At 43.5% G+C, this 24,878-nt stretch overlaps 3 protein-coding genes across 3 annotated transcripts; 1 reads left to right on the top strand and 2 right to left on the bottom strand.

Moving 5' to 3' along the window:
• Window positions 1–1,666: 1,666 nt before the first annotated feature.
• Window positions 1,667–5,744, bottom strand: LOC109767680 (uncharacterized). Its single transcript, XM_020326405.4, has 8 exons — window positions 5,439–5,744; window positions 5,260–5,353; window positions 5,107–5,174; window positions 4,908–5,006; window positions 4,414–4,470; window positions 3,932–4,000; window positions 3,101–3,169; window positions 1,667–2,972 (listed from the first exon to the last, which is right to left on the bottom strand). The coding sequence occupies exons 1-8, from the start codon at window positions 5,607–5,609 to the stop codon at window positions 1,929–1,931; spliced, it is 1,671 nt and encodes a 556-aa protein (XP_020181994.1). The 5' UTR covers window positions 5,610–5,744; the 3' UTR covers window positions 1,667–1,928.
• A 4,592-nt stretch (window positions 5,745–10,336) lies between these two features.
• On the top strand, window positions 10,337–15,455 carry LOC109767681 (amino acid transporter AVT1C). Its single transcript, XM_073500750.1, has 12 exons — window positions 10,337–10,750; window positions 11,651–12,006; window positions 12,969–13,183; window positions 13,285–13,308; window positions 13,409–13,589; window positions 13,727–13,946; window positions 14,058–14,193; window positions 14,303–14,326; window positions 14,518–14,656; window positions 14,753–14,796; window positions 14,879–14,941; window positions 15,100–15,455. Exons 1-12 carry the CDS (start codon window positions 10,539–10,541, stop codon window positions 15,196–15,198), a joined length of 1,713 nt encoding a protein of 570 aa, XP_073356851.1. The 5' UTR covers window positions 10,337–10,538; the 3' UTR covers window positions 15,199–15,455.
• A 7,816-nt stretch (window positions 15,456–23,271) lies between these two features.
• LOC120967262 (uncharacterized) lies at window positions 23,272–24,417 on the bottom strand. The gene is made up of 2 exons (XM_040393887.2): window positions 23,843–24,417; window positions 23,272–23,686 (listed from the first exon to the last, which is right to left on the bottom strand). Exons 1-2 carry the CDS (start codon window positions 24,415–24,417, stop codon window positions 23,485–23,487), a joined length of 777 nt encoding a protein of 258 aa, XP_040249821.2. The 3' UTR covers window positions 23,272–23,484.
• Window positions 24,418–24,878: the final 461 nt, after the last annotated feature.

Below are 24,878 nucleotides of genomic sequence, written 5' to 3'. Positions count from 1 at the left end.
CCTCACTTCGCAGCAGAGGGAGGAACTACACTGTCGCAAAATGGAGGCACTCCACACTCCCATCGTTGGGGAGACCTCCGAGGCTCGGGCCTTGGAGGCTGCGCGCCTGGCCACTTTGGCTGAGCGCGCACGGCTGGGGAACCTTGAGCATTCACTCGATGAGCGCGCTCGGCGACAGATCCCCGAATCCAGTCGACGTCAGCGACAATTGTTCCCGCCTGAACCTCAGGTATACCGCACTCTGATTCAGAATCTTACCGCTGCAGCCCATATAGCAGAGTCGATCCAGCCATCCCAAACAGAGGCTGGAAGAGGTCTGATGCAGATTCGAGCGCTGCTCCGGGCGGCAGGTGAGCAGAACATAGCAATTTCTCAGTCCCGCAACAGGATCCACAGCTGGTCTATGGTGGCGGATACAGTCCAGTCGGCTCACAGCCCGAGATCGCCTCTGCGACATGAGGGACGTGGGCACCGCCAGGATTGGATGATATCATGAAACATTTTTTTCGTATTAGCCGGACATTTCTTTACACGGGATAAAAAAATGTCACAAACATTTTCTGTTCGGACGTGTGAACATTTTGTAATGTCAAGTGCCTTTTTTGAATGGTAAGACATTTTTTAAAATAACTTTGCATTTATTTTACATTGTATGAACATTTTATGAAGTGTGTGAACATTTTTTGAACGGTAAGAAACTTTTTTTCTAAATTATGCAAAAGCTTTTTAAAATTGAAGTAAAGTAGTTTTGATATATATATATATATATATATAATCAATTTTTTGAAAATACAAACAAAACTAAAGAAACAAAGGGAACGAATTAACTAATATTCTTAGCAACTAATGTGCCGGCCCATTAACGTGTCACACTGAGGTGAGGCGACGCTTACACTCGCCGCGATGAGCTATAGGCACGCCTTAAGGAAAATTGGGTTGTCGCATCAATTATCTTCTTAGACTCAAAAAAATCATTTCCTTCTTTTATCTTTTATATATCTCTGAATCTTAAATGGCAAGATACAACCAACTGCAAAAAATAAAATCACATGTGGCATATCTAGTTACAGTGGATTTTAGGGTTGATGCTCCCAGCTTAGAAAAATAAATCGCCAACCCCACGAATTTGCAGCTAGAGTCTTGAAATTTCACTTGACTTATTGGTTTGAGAAAGAATCTAGGAGAAAAGACGTAGCACGCACATTCAGAGAGGAGGAGCAGTTACAATAAGGTGACATAAACTGTCTATAAAGATTAAAATATTATATTTTTATTTAGTTGGAAAAGAGAGAAGAGGAGAGAGAAGGAAAGCGGGCTGTTGAATAAGAGCCGGCTATAGCACGAGACACAAGACACTTTGTGAGATTGTAAGGTGGGCCAACTATTAATAAAATAATACATATTTAAAACTTACAATTGTACAAGCCGACTATTAGATTGGCTCTAAATGACGTGGCAACGCCTTATAGCCGATTATTGATTGTATTATAAATCATGCTCTTAGGGAAGACAAAGATAATTAATGTCCTCTGGGCTCCCTGCCAATTAATTCACCAGTTAGTACATGACACAAAACCAGTTAGCACATGACACAAACACAGACATATTCAACAAGTATTGCTTGCTGCTGTCAAAAATAGCTGTGACACACACCACAGACACTGCATGGGTTCATCTTGTGTTTGCATAAAGATCAACCAATAATGATGTTCATCAATTATTTATTTAGGCCAAATGAATAATAACAACAAAATGGTAGTACATTGCTTGCTAGTCAATTTCCAACCGTCCCGTGTCAAATAGACAGCCACCGCGAAAAACACATCCTCAAAGGCAGAATATTAGTTATTTCCTCTCTTGTATCGCGGCTTTCGCCACAAAAACCTAGTATCGTTCTTCGCAAGCGTCGCCGCCAACCTCGTTCTTTCTCATGAGCTTCCCTTTTTAGGTTTACTGAATATCCCGAAGCTTTTGGCCGGGCCGGTATCGGCAGGCTTACCGGCACCACCAGACAGACCGCCGTCCGCCGTCTTCTTCGGCTCGGATGCCGTGCCTGGCTTTCGGCTGCTGAATACGCCCACGCTTCTGGCTGCTGTCGAAGCAGGGTTCCCTGCTGATGGCTCGGCGTTCGGATTCGATTGCTGGAACTGCGGCCGCTGGCTGCTATACGGCGGGACATGGCCTCCTCTCTCGTTTCCCCTCGGGTCCTGCTGCGGGGGTCTGCTGCCTTGGCTGAACCTTGGGGGCGGCGGGCCAGGCTGTTGCAGAGGTGGCCTTTGGTTGTCCTGGGGACGGCAATACCTGTCTTCGTTGTTCTCGTTTCTTCTCAGGTCTTGCTGCGGGGGTCTTCCTTGGTTGAACCTTGGCGGTGGTGGGCTCGGCTGTTCCAAAGGAGGCCTTTGATAGCGGCCTTCATGTTCACCTCTCCTAGGGTCCTGCTGTGGTGGTCTGCCTTGGCTGTCTACGCCTCCGGGCTGCTGCCTACGGCTGGCATACCTGTTTGTCTGCTCGGGTGTCATGCCTTCATTAGCCTTAGCCTGCTTTAGCTTTTCCATTTCAGGACTACCATTCCTGGAACCAAGTCCATATTGCGATGGTTGTGGTCCACCCTGACCAGGGTTAATCCTGTTTCCTCCAGCACCAGTGCTCTTGTCCAAGTTACCGCGGTTGCTGCCTCTAAACCCTCTATCTTGCCCTTTCTTTTGCGGTGAAGATTCACGGGGGGTATAGGCGGGAGCTTTGTCAACATCCTCAGCTTCCAGACCATGTTCACTTGTGTCGTCCCCGCTATCAGTAGCAGCGGGTGGCGATTCGGAGGTAGCGGTGCGGGGGCTGCCTTTGCTTGCGTCTTCCATGGCCTTGCTTGCTTTCTTTCCACCTTTCTTGGTTGCAAACTTCACGTGCCTGACAATAACATATGCATGCTTGGAGTCCAAATGCGGCCCGCTTTCCACGGTACAGACATCTTGAATCTGTTGAATCAGTGAAATCATAGAAAGAGATAAACTTTCATAGGCAGCAATTCTTAGTGTCAATTTTGTAGTCAAGGATAAAAAAGGGGCCGGGAACAGTACAGTACAGTACAGAAGGGAGTACTCACCAGTCCTAATAAGCGAGATAGCGGTCCGCCTAAATCTTCGGCTTCGTTACCTGCGGGCATCGCCATGCACTGCCAAACAGGAGCATCACTCAGTTCTTCACAGCTTGTTGTACCCAAGAATATAATAAGGTAAACACATGCATATGAACATCAACAGATCCAATATATAGATATGAAGGTTTTAATAGTCCGAAAACGAAAATCCAGTTCAAGATGTTGGTTAGCAGTTCAAAAGATTGTGCCAAATACTATCGTCTTAGGTAAAAATGAAAACCAAGTCCATCAGGTAATTATTGCTTCAGGTGAAGACAAAGGGACAACATGTTATTGTGATTCTCCATGAACAGTTCAGACCGAACAGAAAATTTTATTGCTTCAGGTGAAGAGAAAGGGACAACATGTTATTGTGATTCTCCAGAAACAAGATATATGACAGACAGGTTTATTCCCAGAAAGTTCCTCCTGGATAATAAACTACTTCATCCCTCTTACCATTATATAGGCACAATAAGAGTTTGCTACACTTAAGCTACTTACATAACTGAATTGAAACCCATGATTGGTTCCCGATCATAATCATTGGTTCCTATATATCCATAACTTTCGGAGCGACAAAAGCCCCCCTAATCATTGCACACTGTTTGGTTCCCCTTGTCCAGATATAAGGTTTCCTTGGGGATTGCCCAGTAAACATTAGTATAAAAAGAAGTTAAAAAGCAAAACCCACAGATAAGATGTATTAATATTCGTGTTGCGGTTGCTTGGGTTGTCACCAAAGATTTGCAGAACCATACAATAAAATAAAACTAAAAAGCATGTGAGCGCTCTTACCTTCACCCTGTAACCACGGTCCATCAGCCTGGTAATTGCATCTGCTTTCACCTTCAAGTCTTTAATTTCCTGCGAACAATAATTTATGTGCCTCAACAACACCCCATGGCACAAGGCCTCCATATTGAATACAATATATCTATGACTTTGGAAATGAGTGAGCTCAACTAGGTATAGGCCCAAACGAACATGAAAAAAGGGTGTAGCAGTCCAATCGAGCTGTTACTACAGCTAAAAGGTGGCAATCAATCATGCATTGCACATCTGAACAAAAACGTTATGTAGAACAACAGAACATTCATTATTACTGCCAGAAAGCAACTACCAATGTTTTCCTTTGAAATACTCCCAAAATACGTCTTACATTTTGAGACAGAGGGAGTAGTAGTAGTCAAGCATGCATTCCATATAAAAATAAAGAATCATGAAAGATGATAATCTGCAATTATTAACGAAAGGCTAAAACAAGCAAGAAAACTTACTGTTTTCGCCTTAAACCGCACTTCTTTGATATCTCCACAACGCAAAGTAATAGCAGACTGCCGAAAATCAGATGCAAAATAAGGAGAGAGATTAGCTATTTTCATGAAGATGTGAGATCAAAGCCCATTGAAGGTGCACGTTATCATGACTTATGCAGAAGTAATATAAACATGGAAGGAGATACAATGGTTAAAACTGTTTTCCCTTGCTCAGTTTATAAGGCTACATTTAGCACATCCTATTGATATGAACATAATATGTTTGTGTACAAGACAAAGATACTAGCACTAGAGTGAGCGATAGTTTCTGTAGGCAAGACTAATTGCTGTGTAACAAACGGTTTTCTTAACACGGACCAATGAACCACTAGTTAGTTCACAATCCTACGATCTGAACACGTTTACAAACATGCTCTGCTCCAAGCATTTCAACTCAACTCCAGCAGCGATGGGACAACAGATTCACCGAGGATGATTTTATCGCGGATACATACCTTGGCTTTTAGGCGCTCTTTGTCCTTGACATCCTTGATGTACTTCTCCTTGTGGAAGTCGATGATCTTGCAAACCGGAGGGTCCGATTTCCGGTCAACCTGCGACGAGGTAACCATGAGAAATGGGCACAACTGAAGAAGTATACGAAGATGCCGACGCTCGGGCAGAGCTGAAAAAGAAATGGAAATGAGGTAGTACCTCAACCAGGTCCAGCCCCATCCTGGCAGCCATCTGAAGGGCCTCGTGCCTGGGGACAACATCATGCCCTGCAAAAATCGGGAAAAAAATCGGATCTTCAGCATCGGAATGGTGAATGGAGGAGTGGGGGGTGGGTGGGCGCGTCGTCGGCACCTTGGTCGGTGACGAGCCGGAGGAAGGGAGCGGTGATGTCGTTGTTGAGCCGGGGCCCGGCGTCGTCGTCGTCGTGCTTGGCCACCTTCTTGACCTTCCGAGCACAAGAACCCACAGGCGTTGAGAGGAGGAGGAGCTAGGGGGGTAGAGGGATGGGGGAGGGAGCGATGGGGACTTACGTGCTGGGGCGGGGCGGCGAAGGAGCGGCGTGGGACGATGACCGGGCGGCGGAAGGACGGAGGCGGGGGCGGAGGAGGCGTGAGGGTGGGGGGCGAGGCGGCGGCGCGGCGGAGGCAGTATGATGCCTGCGAGCGGACGGCGAGGGACCCGATGGCGCGGCGGAGAGCCATGGATGGCTTCCCCTCGGCGGCGGCGGCGGCGGCGGCGGAGATCGGCGAGGAAGGGGACTCGGCCGAGGGAGAAACCTCCACGCCGAGGGCCGGATCAGCAGCCCATGAGGCGGAGGCTACACTAATGAGCGAGTGAAAGTTAAGCTAAGCCCACTGGCGAAGCCCATTTCACTCTCGTTTCTCCCCTCTCTCTCTCTCTCTCTAAACAAAAATCTTTTTTTGAGATACACATTCGTTTTGTTTTTTTGCATAATTATAGGCAAATATATGGATCTCAAATTTCAAGGTATAATGAATCCTACATTATGAAACCAAAACTCAAGAATATGTGTGCAATGGAAATTGTTTGGTTGCACTACATCAGAATCGTATGAACGACTAACTCAGATGCCAATAGCCATATTCACTCCCTCCCTCTCCAGGAAAATGGCGATTCTAGGCGACGGTTCCTCCTCTTGGCAAAAGCTGGCGATACCGTGGTTTTCAGCCTCCTCTGCTTGTTGCTCCTATGACGGGTGGGGGAGGGGAAGGGGTCCTCTTTGTCTCATGTGCTTTTTTACACGGTGGAGTTAGTCTTTCAAGAGGAGGTGGCGCAGAGGGATGAGAACAGTGCCACGTCAAATAAAGTAGCATTGGCTTCTTCCTAATCACGACAACCCTGTCCATGGCGGATCTGGCGTTCTTCCCGACTGCGTTAGTAGGATGCGGCAGATCCGGGACTAGGTTAACATGGAAAAGTACCCCGCGTGCCACAGTGACATGTGCCTTGCTGCTTGCAACAAGCCTAATCATCGACTCTAAAATCCTTTATGGCGATGGTGTCCCTTGGATCTGAAGATAGTGGATGTTTGTGCCTCTTCTCCGGTGAACGCCTTGCCGGCATTGGGTATTGGCTACAATCGTTAGTTTCGGTGCGTGCGGGAACCCCTATGGACGTTCTTGTATTTTTTCTATGTCTTGGTGCCCTCTCTGCATAGTTTTCAGGACATTTTGTCAACCCCTGATTTCTCTTTCTTATAGGAGTTTGAATTAACTAAATAACCCCCTTTGGATTTTGCATACAAAGTACAGTTGACCATAGGAGTCATATGGTTGGTTTTCTAATCTTACGAACCTGTAGGACAAAAGATCATGAGAAAAAAATCTTTTGGAATTTTTGAAATTCATTCCAACCAACAAGCCTTGTTCGGTCCTATAAACCCTGAGAATTTTAAGACATAAATTTTACTTCTTTCCCTAAAAAGAAGTTTTCTTCACTCGCCATGTGGACTGGAATTGATGAGATAATGTCATCTCAAATTGTTAGAAAAACCTCATTTCAAGGAAATAAAATTAGAAAACACTCGGTTTCCTGGTCTAGTAAGGGCCCATCTAAATATGAAAAACTTAAACCTTTGAAGAAAAATCCAACTTCATTAAGCAGAGACCCCTAAAAAAACTTCATTAAACAGAGGGAAATTCAATATTATAAACCAAAAAAATTGGTGGTTCTTTTAAAAATAATTTTGTTTGGCAATAAGAAAATATTTTTTCAACCAAAACAAAAAATCTAAAAAATTACAGTCGTTTTTTTAATCATTATTCATTCACATGGCACAATGTTCTATTAGAATAAACCACATCCTCAACCATTAGATTTTGCTTTTGCAGTTTTTTGTCCGGAATTTTCTTATGGAAGTGTCAAGTGTTTTCCCACTTTTGCTCATGTAGGTAGGTTGTCCCACACTTTTCTCACTTTTGCTCATGTAGGCTGAGTTCAGTTTAGCTTATCTGAATGAATAAATAAACCTTGCATGCATCCATGGGATCCGATCGGCCGCTGACGACGACGATTATAAACAAATAAATTTCCACGGATGGCAATCAGTCAATCATTCAGGCAACGCGAACGCACACCAGTACTATAATCGTCGCTAGCCCAGCTAGCTCTGAGCAGATCCTGTCAGCAGATACTCAGATCCGATCGATGATGCCAACACAACTGCCAAGAAAATATATCAGTGACAGCCATGCCCCTGTTTCTTCTCTTCCTTACTGCTGTCGTCTCATCTGCGGCCAGAAACGAAATGCCCCCCACCAACATTACTTACTGTATTTGTCTCCATGCATGCGATCATCATCATCATTAGTACTCCCTCCGTTCGAAATTACTCGTCGCAGAAATGGATGTATCTAGATGTATTTTAGTTCTAGATACATCCATTTTCGTGACAAGTAATTCCGAACAGCAACAACGACATCAATCAATAATGATGATGATTAATTAAGCTTGCTACTAATCATAATCATAATGTTTCCCCTGCTCTGCTCTGCTCTGCTTGCTTTGGATTCTTGCTGCTAATAAGAACCCATCCAGCCTCCCCTGCAAGATGCCACACAAACTTGAAAGGCGCTATCTATCTTGTACGTATCCCAAGCAAGTGGATGCATGCTTAACTGGCCCACGAGCGCCTCTCGTTTCATCTAGCTAGTGCCTTGCTGGTTGTTGTTGAGTGGGCATTTTTGGATCCAAGCACCCTGGAAGCTCTTTGCTTTCCAACCATTTTTGTAAAGTTTGATAAATCCAAAATGAACTACTCCCTTCGATTCCTAAATATAAGTCTTTTTATAAATTCTAATGCGGACTACGTATGGAGCAAAATGAGTGAGTCTACACTCTAAAATATGTCTACATACATCTGTATGTGGTCTTTATTGAAATCTTTAAAAAGACTTGTATTTAACAACGGTGGGTAGATGGATTCATGGGGAAATTTTTTTTAAACAAGGGTGGCCCCAAAAGGATAAAAAGAAGACAAACATAGTGATCTATAAACTACTCCTTTTGTAAACTTTTATAAGACATCTTACATCACTACTTTATTGACCTAAAACGTCTTATATTTGTTTTATTTCTTTGCAAGAAAACTTCTGATCTATTCGTCAATTGTAAAGGTAGTAAAAAGAACACCAAAAGTAAAAGTTATATCCAGGTCTGTAGACCACTTCGTGACGACTACAATCACTAGAGCGGGCTGAAGGCGAGCCCCCGTCATCACCCCCCACCACCGAAGCCGGGCAAACCTTGTTGCAGTAGATAGTCGGGAAATTGTCATGCTAAGGCCCCACAGGACCAACGCACCAGAAGAACAAGCGTTGCCGATAAAGAGAAGCGTAGATCGAAAGGATCCAATTTGCAGACACACACATGCACACGAACGAAAACCGGATCCAAGGAAGACAAATATCGGCCGAATGGGCGGTTGCATTTTCAATTCTCTTTCTCCCCCACCGCTCTAGGTCCCTTGAGAGTGAGCCCTCCCCCCTAAGATCCGCCTTGCCCAATTGACTTTCTTCACTAGTGGTGTCCTTCGTTGGAGTAGAGGAAGGAGAGGTGTGCAAGGCTGCCATGTATATATGGTAGGAGTAGGTTGTGTTTTCCCCTTTGATATGGCTACCGTAATGTCGTGTTAGAGCTCAGGTCTGGCGGTTGCGGAAGGGGGCGGGGGGGGGGGGGGGGTCCAATTGTAATATCGTCAATAAGCTCACATGTTACCAGGATCTGGTGCCAATAGGACCACCCTTCCCTTTGGGGAGAATCTTGCTCTTGTGGCCGACAACCGGTCTCTAATGACCCACTGTTGTATCTTCTAGTAGAATGACGACCAACTAGAGCGTCGACCTCCTCTAAAGCCACCTTTGTTCATTCCTCCCGTCGTCGTGCCACACGGGAGGCAGTTTCCATGCAACTTACCATCTACTTCTCTGCCATCCAGTTAGCCGCACGTGACGGAGCAGTAGCCAACCCATCTTACCAAGTGGTTTCATCCCCGTCGCTGATGGGCTTGAGTCAGTGGTGCAGACTGTTATAAGGACGGAATTATAATCTTGCTTCATGATCTCGACTTCTCCTTAATGCCTGTAGTGGCCTATAATTTGGATTCTTCGAGGGTCCTGGTGTAAAATGTACTCTTATACCCCATCCGGTCCTTTTTGTTTGCGTATAAGGTCCAACCGCCACCAGGGGCTCATGCAAACCCTAGCCGCCGCCTCCCTCGACTTCTCCCCCTACTGGACTCCTTGTCGCTGTCAGTGGAGGCCGACAAACAAAGCTTTCCAAATGAACAGTTGTGGCAGGCTCACCTCCTTGTTTTGCAGGGAGGTCTCCGCAGGAGTGCGTCGACGGCCCTGGGCGACATGAAAATGATGGCAGAACATGACATTTCTTCTTCCTTTTCTGGTATCGTTCACGCCTTTTCTTTATTCCACACTTCTCCTTTCCCCCATGAGGTGGAGTATGCCAAATCGGTGACGGTAGGTGGGTCCTGGGCCAGTCAGCAGCGTATCTTGCTACCGTCCACGGGTGGCGGGAAAAGGGGGGCAAGAGAGATTCACAATGCCTGTAAGGGGAGACGGAACGGCACAACACAAAAGATGGGGAGGAGACTGCACATGAGAGATCTCACGGGAGGGAGACGTTCGGTCGGCAAATTTTTATACGAAATCATCCGTGTTTATCAAAAAAGAGAAAAACTAGCAACCTAAACCAGTGCGAGCAGCATTTCTCTAACAAATCACAATGCCATTTCACCCGCAAAAAATATTAAAACAAAATCACAATGCCAATGCCTTTAAGTATTTTCCTTAAAACTGCAACAATTAATGTTTTTATACGTCGACAGCTCGCCGTCCAGCGAGGCAAAAATGTTTTTCCTTTTTAATCAAGACCGAAAAGGCAGAGCTACAATTTCTTTCTTTTTTTTTGAGATTGTTAGGGTTTTTACAGCCAAGGTTTTTTTTACTGGTTTCCTTATTACTAGGGCGAAAGTTGGATTTGTTTTTTGTTTGAATTGTAGGCTATATAAACACTTGAGGCCAAAGCAATCAGGCAGACCCATCCCTGTCTTCTCCCCTGCTCTGCTCTGCTGCGGTGAGGCGACAAGAAGCAGGATGAGGAGCCTGCTGGGGGAGGAGCGCAGCTTCATCATCGAGAGCGACGACGACGACGAGGAGGATCCCGCCCACAGGGGCGACGGCGTTGGCCATGGGGATGATGGGTCGTCGTCGGACTCGTCGTCGTGCGCCACCCCGCGCGGCGGCGGCGGCGGCGGCGGGGACAGCCAGCCCAACTCCTACACCAACCAATGGCCGCAGAGCTACAGGTAATCATCCCATCTCCATCCATCTCCTTCAACTCCCTTTCTCTATGTCTTTCTTTCAACTCGATCCAATTCAGCATTCAGATTCCCTGCCTGCTTCTTGAAAATTCCCTTCAGAATTCAGTTAAAAGACAAGGATTCAGAATTCAGACTTGCCGCTGCTTCTTTCTTTGGCCCCCCTTGCTACAACAATCACATGGCGTTCCATTCCTTCTACCCAGTAGTTTCTTCAGCACCACCACCATGTCTTGTTCACGCAAGTCTTACCAAGCAAACGCTTGCTCCGATCCGCCGCCTTCCGCGGGGAAACAAGTAATAGTACCTTTCTGACAGACAGAGAGACAGACAGCACAAACCAACCTGCATGCTCATCATGTTCTGCTCTGTTATGTTCCCCCCTCTGCATCTCTGGATCTGTATGGTGCTGATGTGGCAATTAGTGAATATACATCCTCAGAGTGGGAAAGTTGGAATTGTGTTTGCCAACCAGTCCCAATCCATTGCCTGTCTCCAAACAAGCACTACTATTATTATTATTATTTATTTTGGAAGGATGTTACCCCATGGTGGGGTGGGGCGATACAGCTCAGGCCTGTGGACCAGCACCTGCCTGTCACATCTTCATCATCTCCCCAGCTGTTTCTTTTCCTTGGATTTTTCCCTCCAAATTGCGATTTCTTTTCACTCGGACGGTTTTGTTTCGCAGGAAGAGTTCACATCGCCCTGCGTTTTTGTTTTGTTCAAAGTCATCATTTCTGTCTGAATCTTACTGTATTTTGTCAAGTATAAATGGACTGAATCTTACTATATCTTCTGTTACAATGCTCAAAAATCACACAATTTGCTCTGCTTATTCTCATGTCACTAACAATACTTTCTTTTTCCTCTCTTGTGTTTTCACAGGCAATCGATCGACATTCTGAGCAACGTGCAGTCGCCGAGCCTGGGGTTCCTGGGGACCCCGACGCTGAGCCGGCTGTCCAACTCCTTCCTCAACAGCTCCTTCCTCAACAACTCGTTCCGAGGCAAAACCCCCGAGATCGTCTCCAACCTCGTCAAGCCGCTCATACGCCCCACGACAAGCGACGAGCAACAGCAACAGCAACAGCAGCATGAGGATATCCGGAAGAGCTCGCAGTACCTCCTGCCGTCGAGGAAGCCGTCGCTGCAGCAGATCCCCGAGGATCAGAAGCCGCTGGTGGTTGGTCATGAGGTTTCTCCCTACCAGCAGTGCTCTTACACCCAGGGAGCTATGAACGGTAAGCACCTGCAACATGGCTATGAATGAATTTCCCATTCTGAATGTGAAATGAAATGCTAGATTTGGCTGGTTGATACAAGTAAATCGATAGGTAAAATCCGACTACAAATTGTCAATGCTCGTACGTATGGTGTTTCTAGGGCCCCTCAATTATTGGCACTGCAGCATATTCTTGTGATGTACCATTGCTGAACATCAGACTTGGTGAACCTAGACACGTTCATAGCAGACCGATGTCCAAGTTCAGTGTACCGATGCCCCAGTTAGGAGTTTTCACGCGCCGTAGCACCGTGCTGACGGTTACTGATACACAATTTACACTAGCCCAAAACATCAAACCGTAAGTTAAGAGCATAAATTTTTGAAGGATCTGCATACAAATCACACTGTTTTTTGTGCCATTCTTACAGTTTAGCAAGCACCCAAGGTTGACAGAAATTATTAATTAGCTCCTAGAATGTTCTGATCAGATCTACTTAACAAAATGAGTTGCTGGCAGTTAACTTAAGCACAGAGAATCAGGCCATCAAGTACACCAAGTGGTCAATTATGCATGATTGAGCACTGTCTATTCGCGTCGTTGAGGCGCCGCATCACACATTTCGATTTTTCTTCTTGTTCTTCCGTATTAATAGGGACATCACATGGTTGATGAGTCAGCACAACCAAACCATGTGACATGTTGTCGCATCGAGATCTGCAGGCTGTCCCACTGCTTCAAGACAAAACCATTTGCCATGGAATTATACAGAAATGATCCCTTTCAAGAAAATGTGGAAATATCAAACCAAGGAGTTGACCTGAGTTAACAATGAAGCTTTTCTGTGTGTAATCTATTTTAATTGGATCTATATTCTGAATGTCTCAACTTTCCTGCGATAAATTTTATTGAACCTGAAGAATAGTTACTCATCATTGATGATTCCTATGATAAAATGCTCTTGTTTCTAATATATGCAGGAATAAATGTTCTGTGTGGTGTCGGAATCCTGTCGACGCCTTATGCCATCAAGCAAGGGGGGTGGCTGGGACTCGTGATACTAGTTGTATTTGCTCTGCTCGCATGGTACACCGGTGTGCTGCTGCGCCGTTGCCTAGACAGCAAGGAGGGCCTTCAGACGTACCCGGATATCGGCCATGCTGCCTTTGGAACCACGGGTCGCATAGCCATCTCGGTAAGATTAAGTTCTTCAGTTTGGGCAGATTTCTGTCAGGGAAAGTTGTTGTGCTAACTTAACTTATTTCTGCTTCTTGTGTGTGGCTTCACTATCTGCAGATAATTCTGTATGTGGAACTGTATGTAAGTACTCCGTACCAGCCAGCCATTTAAATCCAAAGAGTCATCACAACATCTGAAAGAATCTGCAACGAATTAACCGGTCCTTGATCTGTTGTTGCAGGCCTGCTGCATCGAGTATTTGATACTGGAAAGCGACAATTTATCCAAGTTGTTTCCCAATGTACACCTGAGCATTGGGGGCTTGACGATAAACTCGCATGTGTTCTTCGCAATCTTGACGACGCTTGTTGTCATGCCGACCACCTGGCTCCGTGACCTCACCTGTCTGAGCTATATTTCAGGTATCAATCTATTCACTTGTTGCTTTTATTTTCATCCTGCTTGTGCATATGCTCTGCATCAAGTTCAGCTACATCCAGTGCCATGTCCATGTAGCACACACCATTTCTCACGATGTTGTTCTGTTTGTGCTTTGTAGCTGGAGGTGTGGTTGCATCAATCCTTGTGGTCATCTGCTTATGCTGGATTGGGGTTGTCGATCATGTCGGCTTTGAGAACAAAGGGACGGCGTTAAACCTCCCGGGAATTCCTATCGCGATTGGACTGTACGGTTACTGCTACTCGGGACATGGGGTGTTCCCAAACATATACTCTTCTCTGAAGAATCGCAACCAGTTTCCTTCCATTCTTTTCACCTGGTAAATTGGCCACTTTGAGACAACCTATATGCAGTCCATCCATGCCCCATATCATATATTTTTTTGGGAAGTTCAGCACTCACTCTTGGTTTGATGCTTCTGTAATTTCAGCATTGGGTTCTCTACCATTTTGTTTACTGCCGCCGCGGTGATGGGATACAAAATGTTCGGCGAAGCCACCGAGTCTCAGTTCACCCTCAACTTACCAGAGAATTTGGTTGTTTCCAAGATTGCCGTCTGGGCTACGGTAAGCTGCTTTTGCCTAAATTATTTCAGATCCATTTGTTCTGTAGCAAGTATGTTTTATGTAACTTCATTCTCAATCATGTTGACTTATCTCTTGGCATTTGTTGCAGGTGGCAAATCCAATAACCAAATATCCTTGGCTTGTCAATTATTTCTCTTGAAAGGGGATATTAATCTCCAAACTGAGACATAGAGAAATTCTGTTTCTTGTCAATGCTTCTCTAGAATATACGCCGATCTTTTTATTACACGCTTAATAACGTTCTGAAATTATTTGTTGATGCTCATGATTATTGTGCAATGTCTTTAACAAAGAATCACATATGCATTGACCATAACCCCACTGGCCATGAGTCTGGAAGAGTTGCTGCCGCGAAGCCAGCAGAAGTACTCCAACATAATTTTGCTTAGATCAGCCCTGGTGGTGTCAACCCTCATCATTGCTCTGTCAGTTCCCTTCTTTGGTAAGTTAGTTTGCTCTCTTTAGTCAGCATATGCCAGCATTAGTAATAGATTGAATCATTCAGTGACCATTGTTCATTTTACATGTAAATTGACAGCGCTTGTGATGGCTCTGATTGGTTCTTTATTCGCGATGCTTGTGGTAAGTTTTCGCTGATTATTTCATCAGATGATAACAACTTGGTAAGCTATTCGTGAGAGGCTAAAATATGTTTTCATTGCAGACCTACATTCTTCCTTGCGCCTGCTTTCTGGCCATCCTCAAGGCAAAAGCGACTTGGTATCAGGTACACAAATATTTCCAACGTCACATTTCTTTGTTATAACTATACTTGTATCTAGCAGAACGGAGAAGGTTCTGAAGTCATATTGCGATGCATTGCCAATCAAATTTATGTAAAGCACCTATTTATGGTGAGGAGCCTAACTAAAAACTATTTTACAGACTGCGACATGCTCATTCATCATCGCCGTAGGGGTTACCTGCGCCTGCGTGGGGACATACTCATCCCTCTCCGGGATTGTCCAGAACTACGCAACCTGATTCTCCCTACATACATAATTGAGAAGATTGCTCGTTCAACCGCGTTATTATACATATAATTAAGCATATGTATGAGCGAGAGTGGAGGATTCAAATTTTGCCGAACAATGAATTATGTCCATCGATATATAAATGTTGTATGATTAAATTTGTATTGCTGTTAAATTTGTGGCAACCCCGATAACTTTGCATTATTATTGTTAAATTTGTGTGTTGATGGATCTTTATCAGTATAAAGTCCCAGTTCGGCTAGCTAATTACCGACTACTTGAATTTTTCATCAATCTATATTGAGAGTGTAATTTTGCCAACATGCAACTAGAACCTTTATTTGTCTCTAGATTAATTATATTTAGAGTGAGGTGTGTATGGTGACGGTTGGATGCTGATTTTGAGTAATAACATGTAAATGCAAAAGAAAGTTAAGGCAGTGCCACATGGTTTCTTTGGTGCCGGCTATATAGGGAGGATTAAAACAAATGGAAATATAATTGCGTGGAATAATGAGGGGGCAGGACAAGGGTTGCAGGAAGGTGTATGCAGATGACCATTGTCCAAATAATGGAATCAGTTGACCGGGGATCTACGTAGAACATGGGTGGCCATTTTGCAGCGGCTATTTAACAGTTGAGCTTTAGGAATAGTCTTAGGGTAACTGAAGTACAAGTAAGGTGGGTGCAAATATGGAGAAGATATGATGCATGTGGGATATGTCTTCAGTGTGAAATTAAAACCTAGAACTTTGTTCGCCAATGGTGCGGGATAAACCGAAGGATATTGAGGCAATGGCGTGTGGTTTCTTCCGTGCTAGAAAGGGAGCAACAAGTATAATTAGACATGTCCCCTTTCATGGAGTGGTGAGGTTCCCACTGAGATGTCCTGTGCAAAGAAAAGACAAAGAAGAACAAGGACTATAGAGAGGATCAAAGTATAGTACTACAAAACAATGACAATAGCCATCGGTTCACCACTGGCGGGCTCACCACAGCTCTTGTATCGACCCGACCCAAATTTATCGGAGTCTCTGTGCTTGTTGTGCTAGTCCCTGGATCGGTTTGCTAGAGTTCCTTTTTTACAGAAGTTTTTCTATTTAATAAAAATAGACAGTTTAGGTTTAAAATAAAATAGCAAATAGACTATAAAAATTCCACAAAAATTCAAAAAAATCTCTCTATTGATATGGAATCATGTGAACTTTTTCTTGGCCTAAAAATGAAAGTTTTTTAAAATAAACTTTTTACTAGGCTTTCTAAATATGCAATAAAATTATTTGCAAATAAATTTCAAATGCATCAAAGTTTGTCCAAAACCCTTTATCCATACTTTTAATGCCACTTTGAAGAAATCATATTTTCTTCTCTTTTATCTTTATTTTAATAAATGGAAAAGGAAATTTGGAACCTCACTTTGGCTAACTTTCAAAATTGATTCAAGAGACTTTCAACTCTTTTCTTATAAACTTTTGAAGAAGTCATGGTATCTTCTCTCAAGTGGTCATTGAGTTGCACAAAGTATTGAATCGGTTCACAAGGGAAATCAAATAAAGCTCAAAATGCATGAAGAATATGGATGCATATGAATGATACTTAGTGATAACATCCAAATTGAAAATTAGGATGTTACAGTTCTTACATAAAACATGCTCTCTCTCTCTCTCTCTCTCTCTCTCTCTCTCTCTCTTTCTCTCTCTCATGCCTCACCAGAAGAACTCAATTAATAATATTGTATACACGGACAATTATCTCTAATCATTTGTAGTTGTTCAATACAGGTACATAGATACATAGACAAGTAACCATGGCATTCTAGGTGATCATTCTATTATATCTCTGTCTTCAATGCCTAAGGCGTATAGTATAATGGTCAAATTTATGAGATCAAAAGCAATAACTCTTTTATCAAAGTAATGTCACGCAAATGGCAATCAAGTCAATACGAACCAAGATGAAACCAAACGAAATATGCTAGGCATGGAATGTAATAGGTAGTGTCTTCTTTCTTTTTCTTTTTTGCGAGAAAACTTTCGATCTATTCATCTTCAAGCATTGCAGTACAACACAAATTGCTATGGAATTAGGTAGATATAGTGGACTTTTTGAGGAACATATTTGGGATAATGTGGAAGCTTGATACATGTAAGTGAAGGGGACCAAGGTAGTCTTTGTTGGGAAGCATTTGACCCAAATTTAGGTACAACACGATATGAGCGACAAAATATTGATAAGAGTTTAGCTTTAGGTGTACTCGCAAGAACACCTATAACAGTAGCTAGATGGATTTTCTTAGTCTTTACTATTAAAGGGGAGTTTGTGGTCATCGTCATGATAGTCTGTTCTCCACCTCACTTGTTCTTCTTCCTCCAATTGCATGGCTCATACAATTGTTTTGTCATCCTAGCTAGCCCAAACAAAGAATCATGTAATAAGTTCAACAAATGTGGAAGAAAATCTTACACAATATTTAGTATTAAAGGGGAATTGATGTTCCATGTTGTGATGGTTAGTTCTCCAACTCACATGCTCTCTCTCTCTCCCTCCCCCCCTCTCTCTCTCATGGCCCATACAATAGTTGGCCCAAAGTAGCATAGGTACATAAGCTAGTAATAAATCCAACAAATAAGGAAGAAATAATACACAATTAATGCTTGATGATAAGTAAGGAAATAACATGACTAAGTAAGGATATTAATTATATAATTGTTGCCTCGCACAAACGAGGAACAAAACTGATACATAATTCATGCATGATAACAAGTATGAAATAACAATGATAATTAATGAAATTTCTTTATTCATTCCATTTCACAAAAAGTGGCAACCATCCATTCTAGATAGCCTTATAATTTTGCCATTTGGCATTTAAATCCTACGACTTACCACATTAATGTATTAGTCCCTAAATCTTACACTTGGGTTTATGGAAACTTCATAATTTCTAATTCAGCCCTCAGATGTTAGGCTATTCACACATAAGCATCTTTGAACATAAATAATCCAACACACCCCAACATGTTTTACCATACTATTTCTCATAAGTTTCAAGGAGCAAGAAGCAATGGTTTCATGTAGTGAGTGGGTAGACAAGAGGGTACCTAAAGTAAGCATCAGTATTAAGGGGAGTGGGACTCTAAGTAGTTTCATGTGGACATGAGGCAAACATGAAATGTGGAACTAACTCTATGAGTTGATGCTCTTAGCTAGTACAAAATGCCAACAGAGTGATGATGAGTGGATGAATATGACATATGCAATGATAGTGTTATGTATATTGGCTTAGTCAGTGGTAAAACCTAAATACCAATTAGTTTTGCTATAGCTAGGAATAAGATGTAGGCCTAGAAAAACAAATGCAGAGAGGTGAGACATGGTCGATAGAGATGAGGACATGGCCACTTGTTGTGACGTGGTAAAAATATTTAGCTTCACACACATGCTGATAACAAAAGTACCTCCACTCGATCTCTCAAGATGTTTTTTGTTCCATAGCAACACGCAAGTATTTAGCTAGTAGTAACTATAAGGGAGTTTTGTCAGCGGTGATAGTTGTAAGTAAAGTAAATGAGAGTTGAATTACCTGATAGTTGCAAGTAACAAGTAGTGAAGAAAGCTATTAATATTAAATGAGCAGGCTTGGTAGTGGATATTGCAACACCGCATTGACGATATCACTCACGACAAAGTGCTCATCTAGACAAGCTAATATCCTAAGTTTAAGCTCTTTTACTTTTGTAGGAATGGGTTCTGTATGTAGTTGGAAGATCCATAATGGGGCTCCTTCATCGATTCTCCTATTCCAACATGTCTAGGAACCTTACATCATAATTAGGTAATTATGGGTAATTTGATCGTTCTCCTGTGAAACCATCGGAGAAGGCATTAAAATCTGTTCAATACATGTGATCCTAAATCTAAGTCCTCCCCACCGATAACCTAGTCTACCATCCTCGTGCCCACCGGTTTAGAGTTATAACAGGTGAAACAACTTGCGGGCATGATCTAATGACATAAAAACTATCATAGCTGAAACTAAGCATCATAACTTGCAGGAAGAGTTGTGTACCAAAGATGCTAGCAAAATGATTGAGATATATCAACCTGTGGACATGCCTCTAGTATTAGTTCTTTAACATCACATGATATCAGTTGAAACTAAGCATTACACATGAACATCCAAACTAAACATTTTGAGAGGGAAGTATGGCACACTTTTGTAAATATGTTGCAGAAAACAACCGTTATTTCATTAGTCATCAAGAAAACATATCAAATACAATCAAGCCATTTACTAATGTCACAAGTTGTTTTCATTGGGTCAAACAAGGCAACCATGTTAAAAAACATGAAAATTCATGACACATTTCCAAACAAGTAATTGATCAATCTACTTTTTTTTGCGAAAATTAATCAATCTACTTGTAGTCACATTTTTTTACTAAATCACATAGGACAATTTGCGGAATACTGAATCATAATAGTTAAGACCAATCTACTCCTAGTGCCGCCAAAGCAAGACCACGTCACATACCCTCCTCTCCCTCGTGGTTGCCTAAAGGCATCACCGGCGAAGCCCGCGCGGTGTCAGTTACGGCGAGGATGCTCATCCTCTCGCGGGGTACGTCTCGGCTTTGCGTGGGTGTGGGCCTCGCCATGGCGCACAATTGTTTGATCGTGAGCTTCCGGCGGTGGCACTGATGTGAGATGATGATGTGATGGCACGGTTAAGGCGCGATGGTAGGCATGCTCGAGGCAGTCACAGTGCTCAGGCTAAGAGGCGCGACACCGATCTGGTGGTTGTGTTCTCTTGATCTAGCAGCAGTTGAGCTCTATGCTGTCACATGTCAGTGGTGGTGATCTTCCATTCGTATTGTAGTTCTGGTCATGTTGGACATTGGGCCGATAGGCCTGGGAAGGCTCTCTCCAGCGAGGTGGTAGTCGGCACTGGCATGCTCCACCGTCGGTGTTGGTCATTCTGGTGACCACTCTAGCCTGAGGTGTCAACCTCTCTATGGATTGCGATGACCACCGAAAGATCTCTATGTGATTTTGCATATGTAGTACATGGCTTCGAATGAGGTGTGATGCGTCAAGAAAAAACAAGGAAGAACATGGACTATTGAGAGGATAAGAATAAGCGAAAATTAATGGTGGTTGTGGTGGTGGGGGTGATTTGAACGGTTGACGTTGTGGAAGGTATGTAGATGTGGTCAGTGTCCAAACATGGGCCCGCCATTATGTAATGATCGTGCTTCTTGTTCAGTTTGGTATGTAGTTTCAATAAATAATAATAACTTTTGCGCACAAAGTGTTTGGGTGAGGAAGCAAATAACATCAAGCCAAGGACATGTAGTTTCTGTAGTGGCGGCAAGGGAGCAACAATATACACAAAGAAGGGTGGCTAACAAATCTAGAACTTTCGTGCACCAACCATTTGGTAAATAAACTAAAGTGCGGTTTCTTCCATGTCATTAAAGGAACAACAAGCTTAATTAGGTAGTGGAATATTGAAGGGAGGTGTATGCACACGGGTGGTCAATATCCAAATAGTGAAAGCTGGTGATCTACCAACGACATGGTTGACCGTTGTATAACGGTTGTGCTTTTTGTCCGGTCCAATATGTAGTTTCAAATAAAAACCAAAAACTTTTGCGAGCCAATATTTTTGGGAAATATGCAGTTTCAAATCAAAACAAAAAACTTTTGCAAGCCAAGGTTTTTTGGGAAAGGAAGCGACTGATACCAAGCCTGGCAATGACTTACCAGTGCCACCAAATGTTAGGAGCAACAATCTTTTTGTATAGCCTCATGTATATTTTAATTTCCATTAAATTTCCCAAAGCCCAAACATTTAAAAGTCCTTGTAATTATATTTGGCACAACTTTTGGGGAAGGTGTATGTGAGTATAGAACATAAGAAAAGCACATGCAAACATAGTAAATGTGGATGTCCTTACATGGATTGACCCAACAACAAAAACAGTTCTATTGTTACTATTTGAAGTAGTGTATCCAAGAAGTGTAAATTAGGGGAGCTTGCATATATGAAATGTCAAATGAAAATATAGAACTTTCATGTGCTAACAACCTGGGAAACAAATCGAGGGATATTGAGGCGAGGACAGACGGTTTCTTCCGTACCGGCAAGGGAACAATAACCTTAATTAGGCATGTCTCCCTCTACAGAGAGGATACAGTACATGGTGTCATACACCATGAAAAGATAATGAATAACAAGGATTGTAGGGAGGGTTAAATTAAATTTGAAATGGATGGGGAAAATATGTAGAGATGGACCATGTCTGGGTGAAGGTGCAAGAAAGTGGTCAGTGTCCAAATAACAACAATGTCATTATATTGTTTTATTAATACCAATTAAAGGGCAACAAACTTTTTTCTCAAGAAATTCTTTATCTCACCTTGTTTAGGGCACCACATTGTGTTACAAATCGATTGGTTTGTAGATCTGGCTATCTAGCATGAGGACTGAAAGGATGGAGATCCTGTATGGATGGATCAACCAGTGGTGTTACTTGGCCTGGTGATATAATTGTGGAACCAGATCTAACGATGGTCAATGGAGATATTGACAAGCCTTTTGCTATTGAGCACCCATTTCACGATCACCTCAACTTTGAAGATGATCTGGTCGTACATCATAATGTTTCCTCCCACCGTCTTCTCCATGAGCATCTCAGGATGCAGTCGCCCCTCTTACTGCATCCGTCCATGACAAATGCACAATTAAAAATCAAAACCAAGAACATTTCCATGCCTTTTTCTTGAGCCTGATATGCCCATCAGCCTGGTCTCGGACTTCCTGAGAAGGACGTGGAGGTGGTCATGGAAGACGAACTTGTCATCGCAGTCAACGAAGTTGGTGTCGCCCCGGACGAGGTCCCTGGTGGTAGATGAACTTTTAGGGAAGGTGTATGCGAGTATAGACTTACATAAGATAATGACTCCAATAACTCATTGACGTTCCCTCAGGGAGGTCACCCAAGTGAACTATCGTTCTCCTAGCAAGCCGAAAATGAGCGAACTTTTTTGTTCCAAAACAAAAAATTCTCAGCAAATGCTCCAGAATTGCCATGCGAGATAGATAAATTTGCCATGTTCTAAAGTAAAAAAAAGCATGTTGTATAAAAAAGATTGTCAGAAAATTGCCATGCTGGAGAAGAGTACTTGCCATACATTTTTTGGAGACTGCCATGATTGTAGCATGGAGAATTGGTAGACTAAAAAACAAAAATGTTGAAAATTACCATGCCGAGGACTGCCATGCCAGCTGAAGGGAATTTTCATGTTACATCAATGTTAAATTGTGAGAATTGCCATGCCCTAAAAACAGAAATTTCCATCCCCGAATGTGTTCGCTCAGATTGTCATCCTAAATGAACGAATCACTCTTGTCTTCTTGTAATTCGCTTAGAGGATGTGTTTGGAGCGAAATATGATTCGTGCGCGGGATCCAATGCGCATAAGGTTGTTCGCTGGGAACTTTAAAAATCTGACGTCAGATTTTTAACATTTTCGTAAGAGAAAGCATATGCAAGTATTGAAAACATGCAATGCATGTGGGGTATGTCCGTATGTCCATACGAGGCTTGACCCAATGAAAACGAAAAAAGAACTTCGGTTAGTATTTGAAGTAGTGTATGCAAGAAGTGAAAATAAGGGTGTTTGTGAATATTCATTGTGAAATCAAAACCTAGAATTTTCATGAACCAACAACTAGGGAAAGAAACAGAAGGATAGTGAATGCAAGAAAAGACAAGAAATATATGGATTGTAGAGAGGACTACAAATGAATTAAAATGGTAGGGAAAATAATCGGTGATGGGACCACGGTTTGGGAAAGTGCATGAAGGAGATCAAAATCCAAATAATGGAGTGGGGAGAGGGGTAGGGGGGCTATGTTGCGACATTGGTGGCCGTTGTCTAACGTTTGCGCAATTTCAAAAATAAACCAAGAACTTTTGCGTGCCTGTTTGTTCTGTCTAACAAGCACAATTTTAAAATCAAAATCAAGAACTTCTGCGCGCCAAGGTTTGGGAGAAGGAAGGGAAGGATACCGAGGTAGGCAATGATGTCCTCATATGGTTTATTTAGTACCAAACGAAGGAGCAACAAACTTTTTCTCAAGCAGTTTTAAATTTCTCCAAATTTGGCTCCAACATAACATTGTGTTACAAATCTTTTTTGAAATGGCATGTCACAAATCCGGTAGATCTGGCTAACAAGCAACACGAACAATGAGACAAGACGATGATTGATTCCTGGATGGATCGGTCTAGGCGGTGACGTTGGTTGGCCTGGGAATGTATTTGCGCATCCACATCTCACGGTGGTCGATGGAGATCTTGACGAGCCTCTCACCATTGAGCATCAGCTTCACGGCCGCCTCTGTCTTGAAGATGATCCGGCCATACATGGGCACGTTACCTCCTATCGTCTTCTCCATGAGCACCCTCACCACGCAGTCACCCCATTTCCTGCATCCACCCATGACAAATTGCCGATCATCAGACATCAATGATACCAAGATTCAATCCAAATCATGCATGCATGCATCATGCAGATCTTAGTAGATTCAAGTACAAGTCAAAACTTAATGAGTAGATCTAGTAGTATCTTGGTAGTGCACTTACTCCCTGAAGTAGTCGAAGATCTCTTCGCGATGGAGATGCATGTCCTTGGAGAAGGTGATGAACATGGAGCGGCAGTCCTCCGGCACCACCACCGGAAGGGGGCTGTAGGGCGCCATGAGCTCCGGCGGGTTGCCAACCAGTCCAGTCTCATACCTCTTGAGCAATACATTCAAGCGGTCGTTGAAGACCAACTTACCGGCGCCATCAAGGAAGTGGGCAACCCCACGGACCACTAAGTCCTGGTGGAAGGCGAAGAAGCCGGGCTCGATGTAGACGCCGCCTTGCAAACAGAGCGTGGAGATGAGCGGGATGGGCGGGAGCACAGGCACCGGGTAGCGGAGGCACTCGAGGACGGCGTTGGCCTCCTCGGCGACGATGGACACGGCGCCAGTTTCAAGAGCAGGGACATGGTGGATGGCGGAGATGGTGCCCTGGTCAAGCCACACCAGCAGCGCCACCGCGTTCTGGGCCTGCTCCGGGTTGCCGCCCACGGAGATGAACCGCTCGTACGCCTCCCGGGCGATGCTGTACATGTACAGCACCTCGCGCACGGTCATAGTGTCTGACCCCTCCATGCTTGCTCGCACCGCGGGCGGCCGGAGAAAGCTAGCTAGCTTGGTGATGGATGGATGACCGTCCGGAGCGAGACTGGGATGAAGAATCAACGGGGAATGGATGGGCATTTGTAGCTGCTGGTCTGGTCAATGTTTAATGAGGTGCCAAAAATTGCTCTTGTTGGATCAGGTTCGAACGTAGTTGCTCTTCGTTCATTGGTTGGTTTTACATCCTTTTTTGTTTGTAGTTGGTTTTACATCCTAAAATATATTAATGTAATTAACCGCTTTGGATGCAGCGCAATACATTGTATCCTGCTAAATACATGGCGTACCTTTTCTTTTCTTGGTATTGATTAATTTGGTACCAAAGAAACCATTTGATGACATCATCGCCTAGCTCGGTGTCCTTCATATCCTCTCCCAAACCTTTATTGCTCCTTAATTTGGTACCAAAGAAACCATATGACTTGTCATCGACA

The sequence above is a fragment of the Aegilops tauschii genome, chromosome 6 (assembly GCF_002575655.3).
Source record: "Aegilops tauschii subsp. strangulata cultivar AL8/78 chromosome 6, Aet v6.0, whole genome shotgun sequence".
NCBI lineage: Eukaryota > Viridiplantae > Streptophyta > Magnoliopsida > Poales > Poaceae > Aegilops > Aegilops tauschii.
This window is presented reverse-complemented; position numbering and strand designations above follow the sequence as displayed.

Excerpts from the sequence above, each read along its gene's own strand:
- LOC120967262 (XM_040393887.2), bottom strand. The coding sequence starts at position 24,417 with ATGGAGGGGTCAGACACTATGACCGTGCGCGAGGTGCTGTACATGTAC. Across the intron at positions 23,687-23,842 it reads ATCTTCGACTACTTCAGGGA|GAAATGGGGTGACTGCGTGG; the intron begins GTAAGTGCACTA and ends GGGTGGATGCAG.
- LOC109767680 (XM_020326405.4), bottom strand. The coding sequence starts at position 5,609 with ATGGCTCTCCGCCGCGCCATCGGGTCCCTCGCCGTCCGCTCGCAGGCA. Across the intron at positions 5,354-5,438 it reads TCGCCGCCCCGCCCCAGCAC|GTCAAGAAGGTGGCCAAGCA; the intron begins GTAAGTCCCCAT and ends TGTGCTCGGAAG. Across the intron at positions 5,175-5,259 it reads CCGGCTCGTCACCGACCAAG|GGCATGATGTTGTCCCCAGG; the intron begins GTGCCGACGACG and ends CGATTTTTGCAG.
- LOC109767681 (XM_073500750.1), top strand. The coding sequence starts at position 10,539 with ATGAGGAGCCTGCTGGGGGAGGAGCGCAGCTTCATCATCGAGAGCGAC. Across the intron at positions 10,751-11,650 it reads CAATGGCCGCAGAGCTACAG|GCAATCGATCGACATTCTGA; the intron begins GTAATCATCCCA and ends GTGTTTTCACAG. Across the intron at positions 14,194-14,302 it reads AGATTGCCGTCTGGGCTACG|GTGGCAAATCCAATAACCAA; the intron begins GTAAGCTGCTTT and ends CATTTGTTGCAG.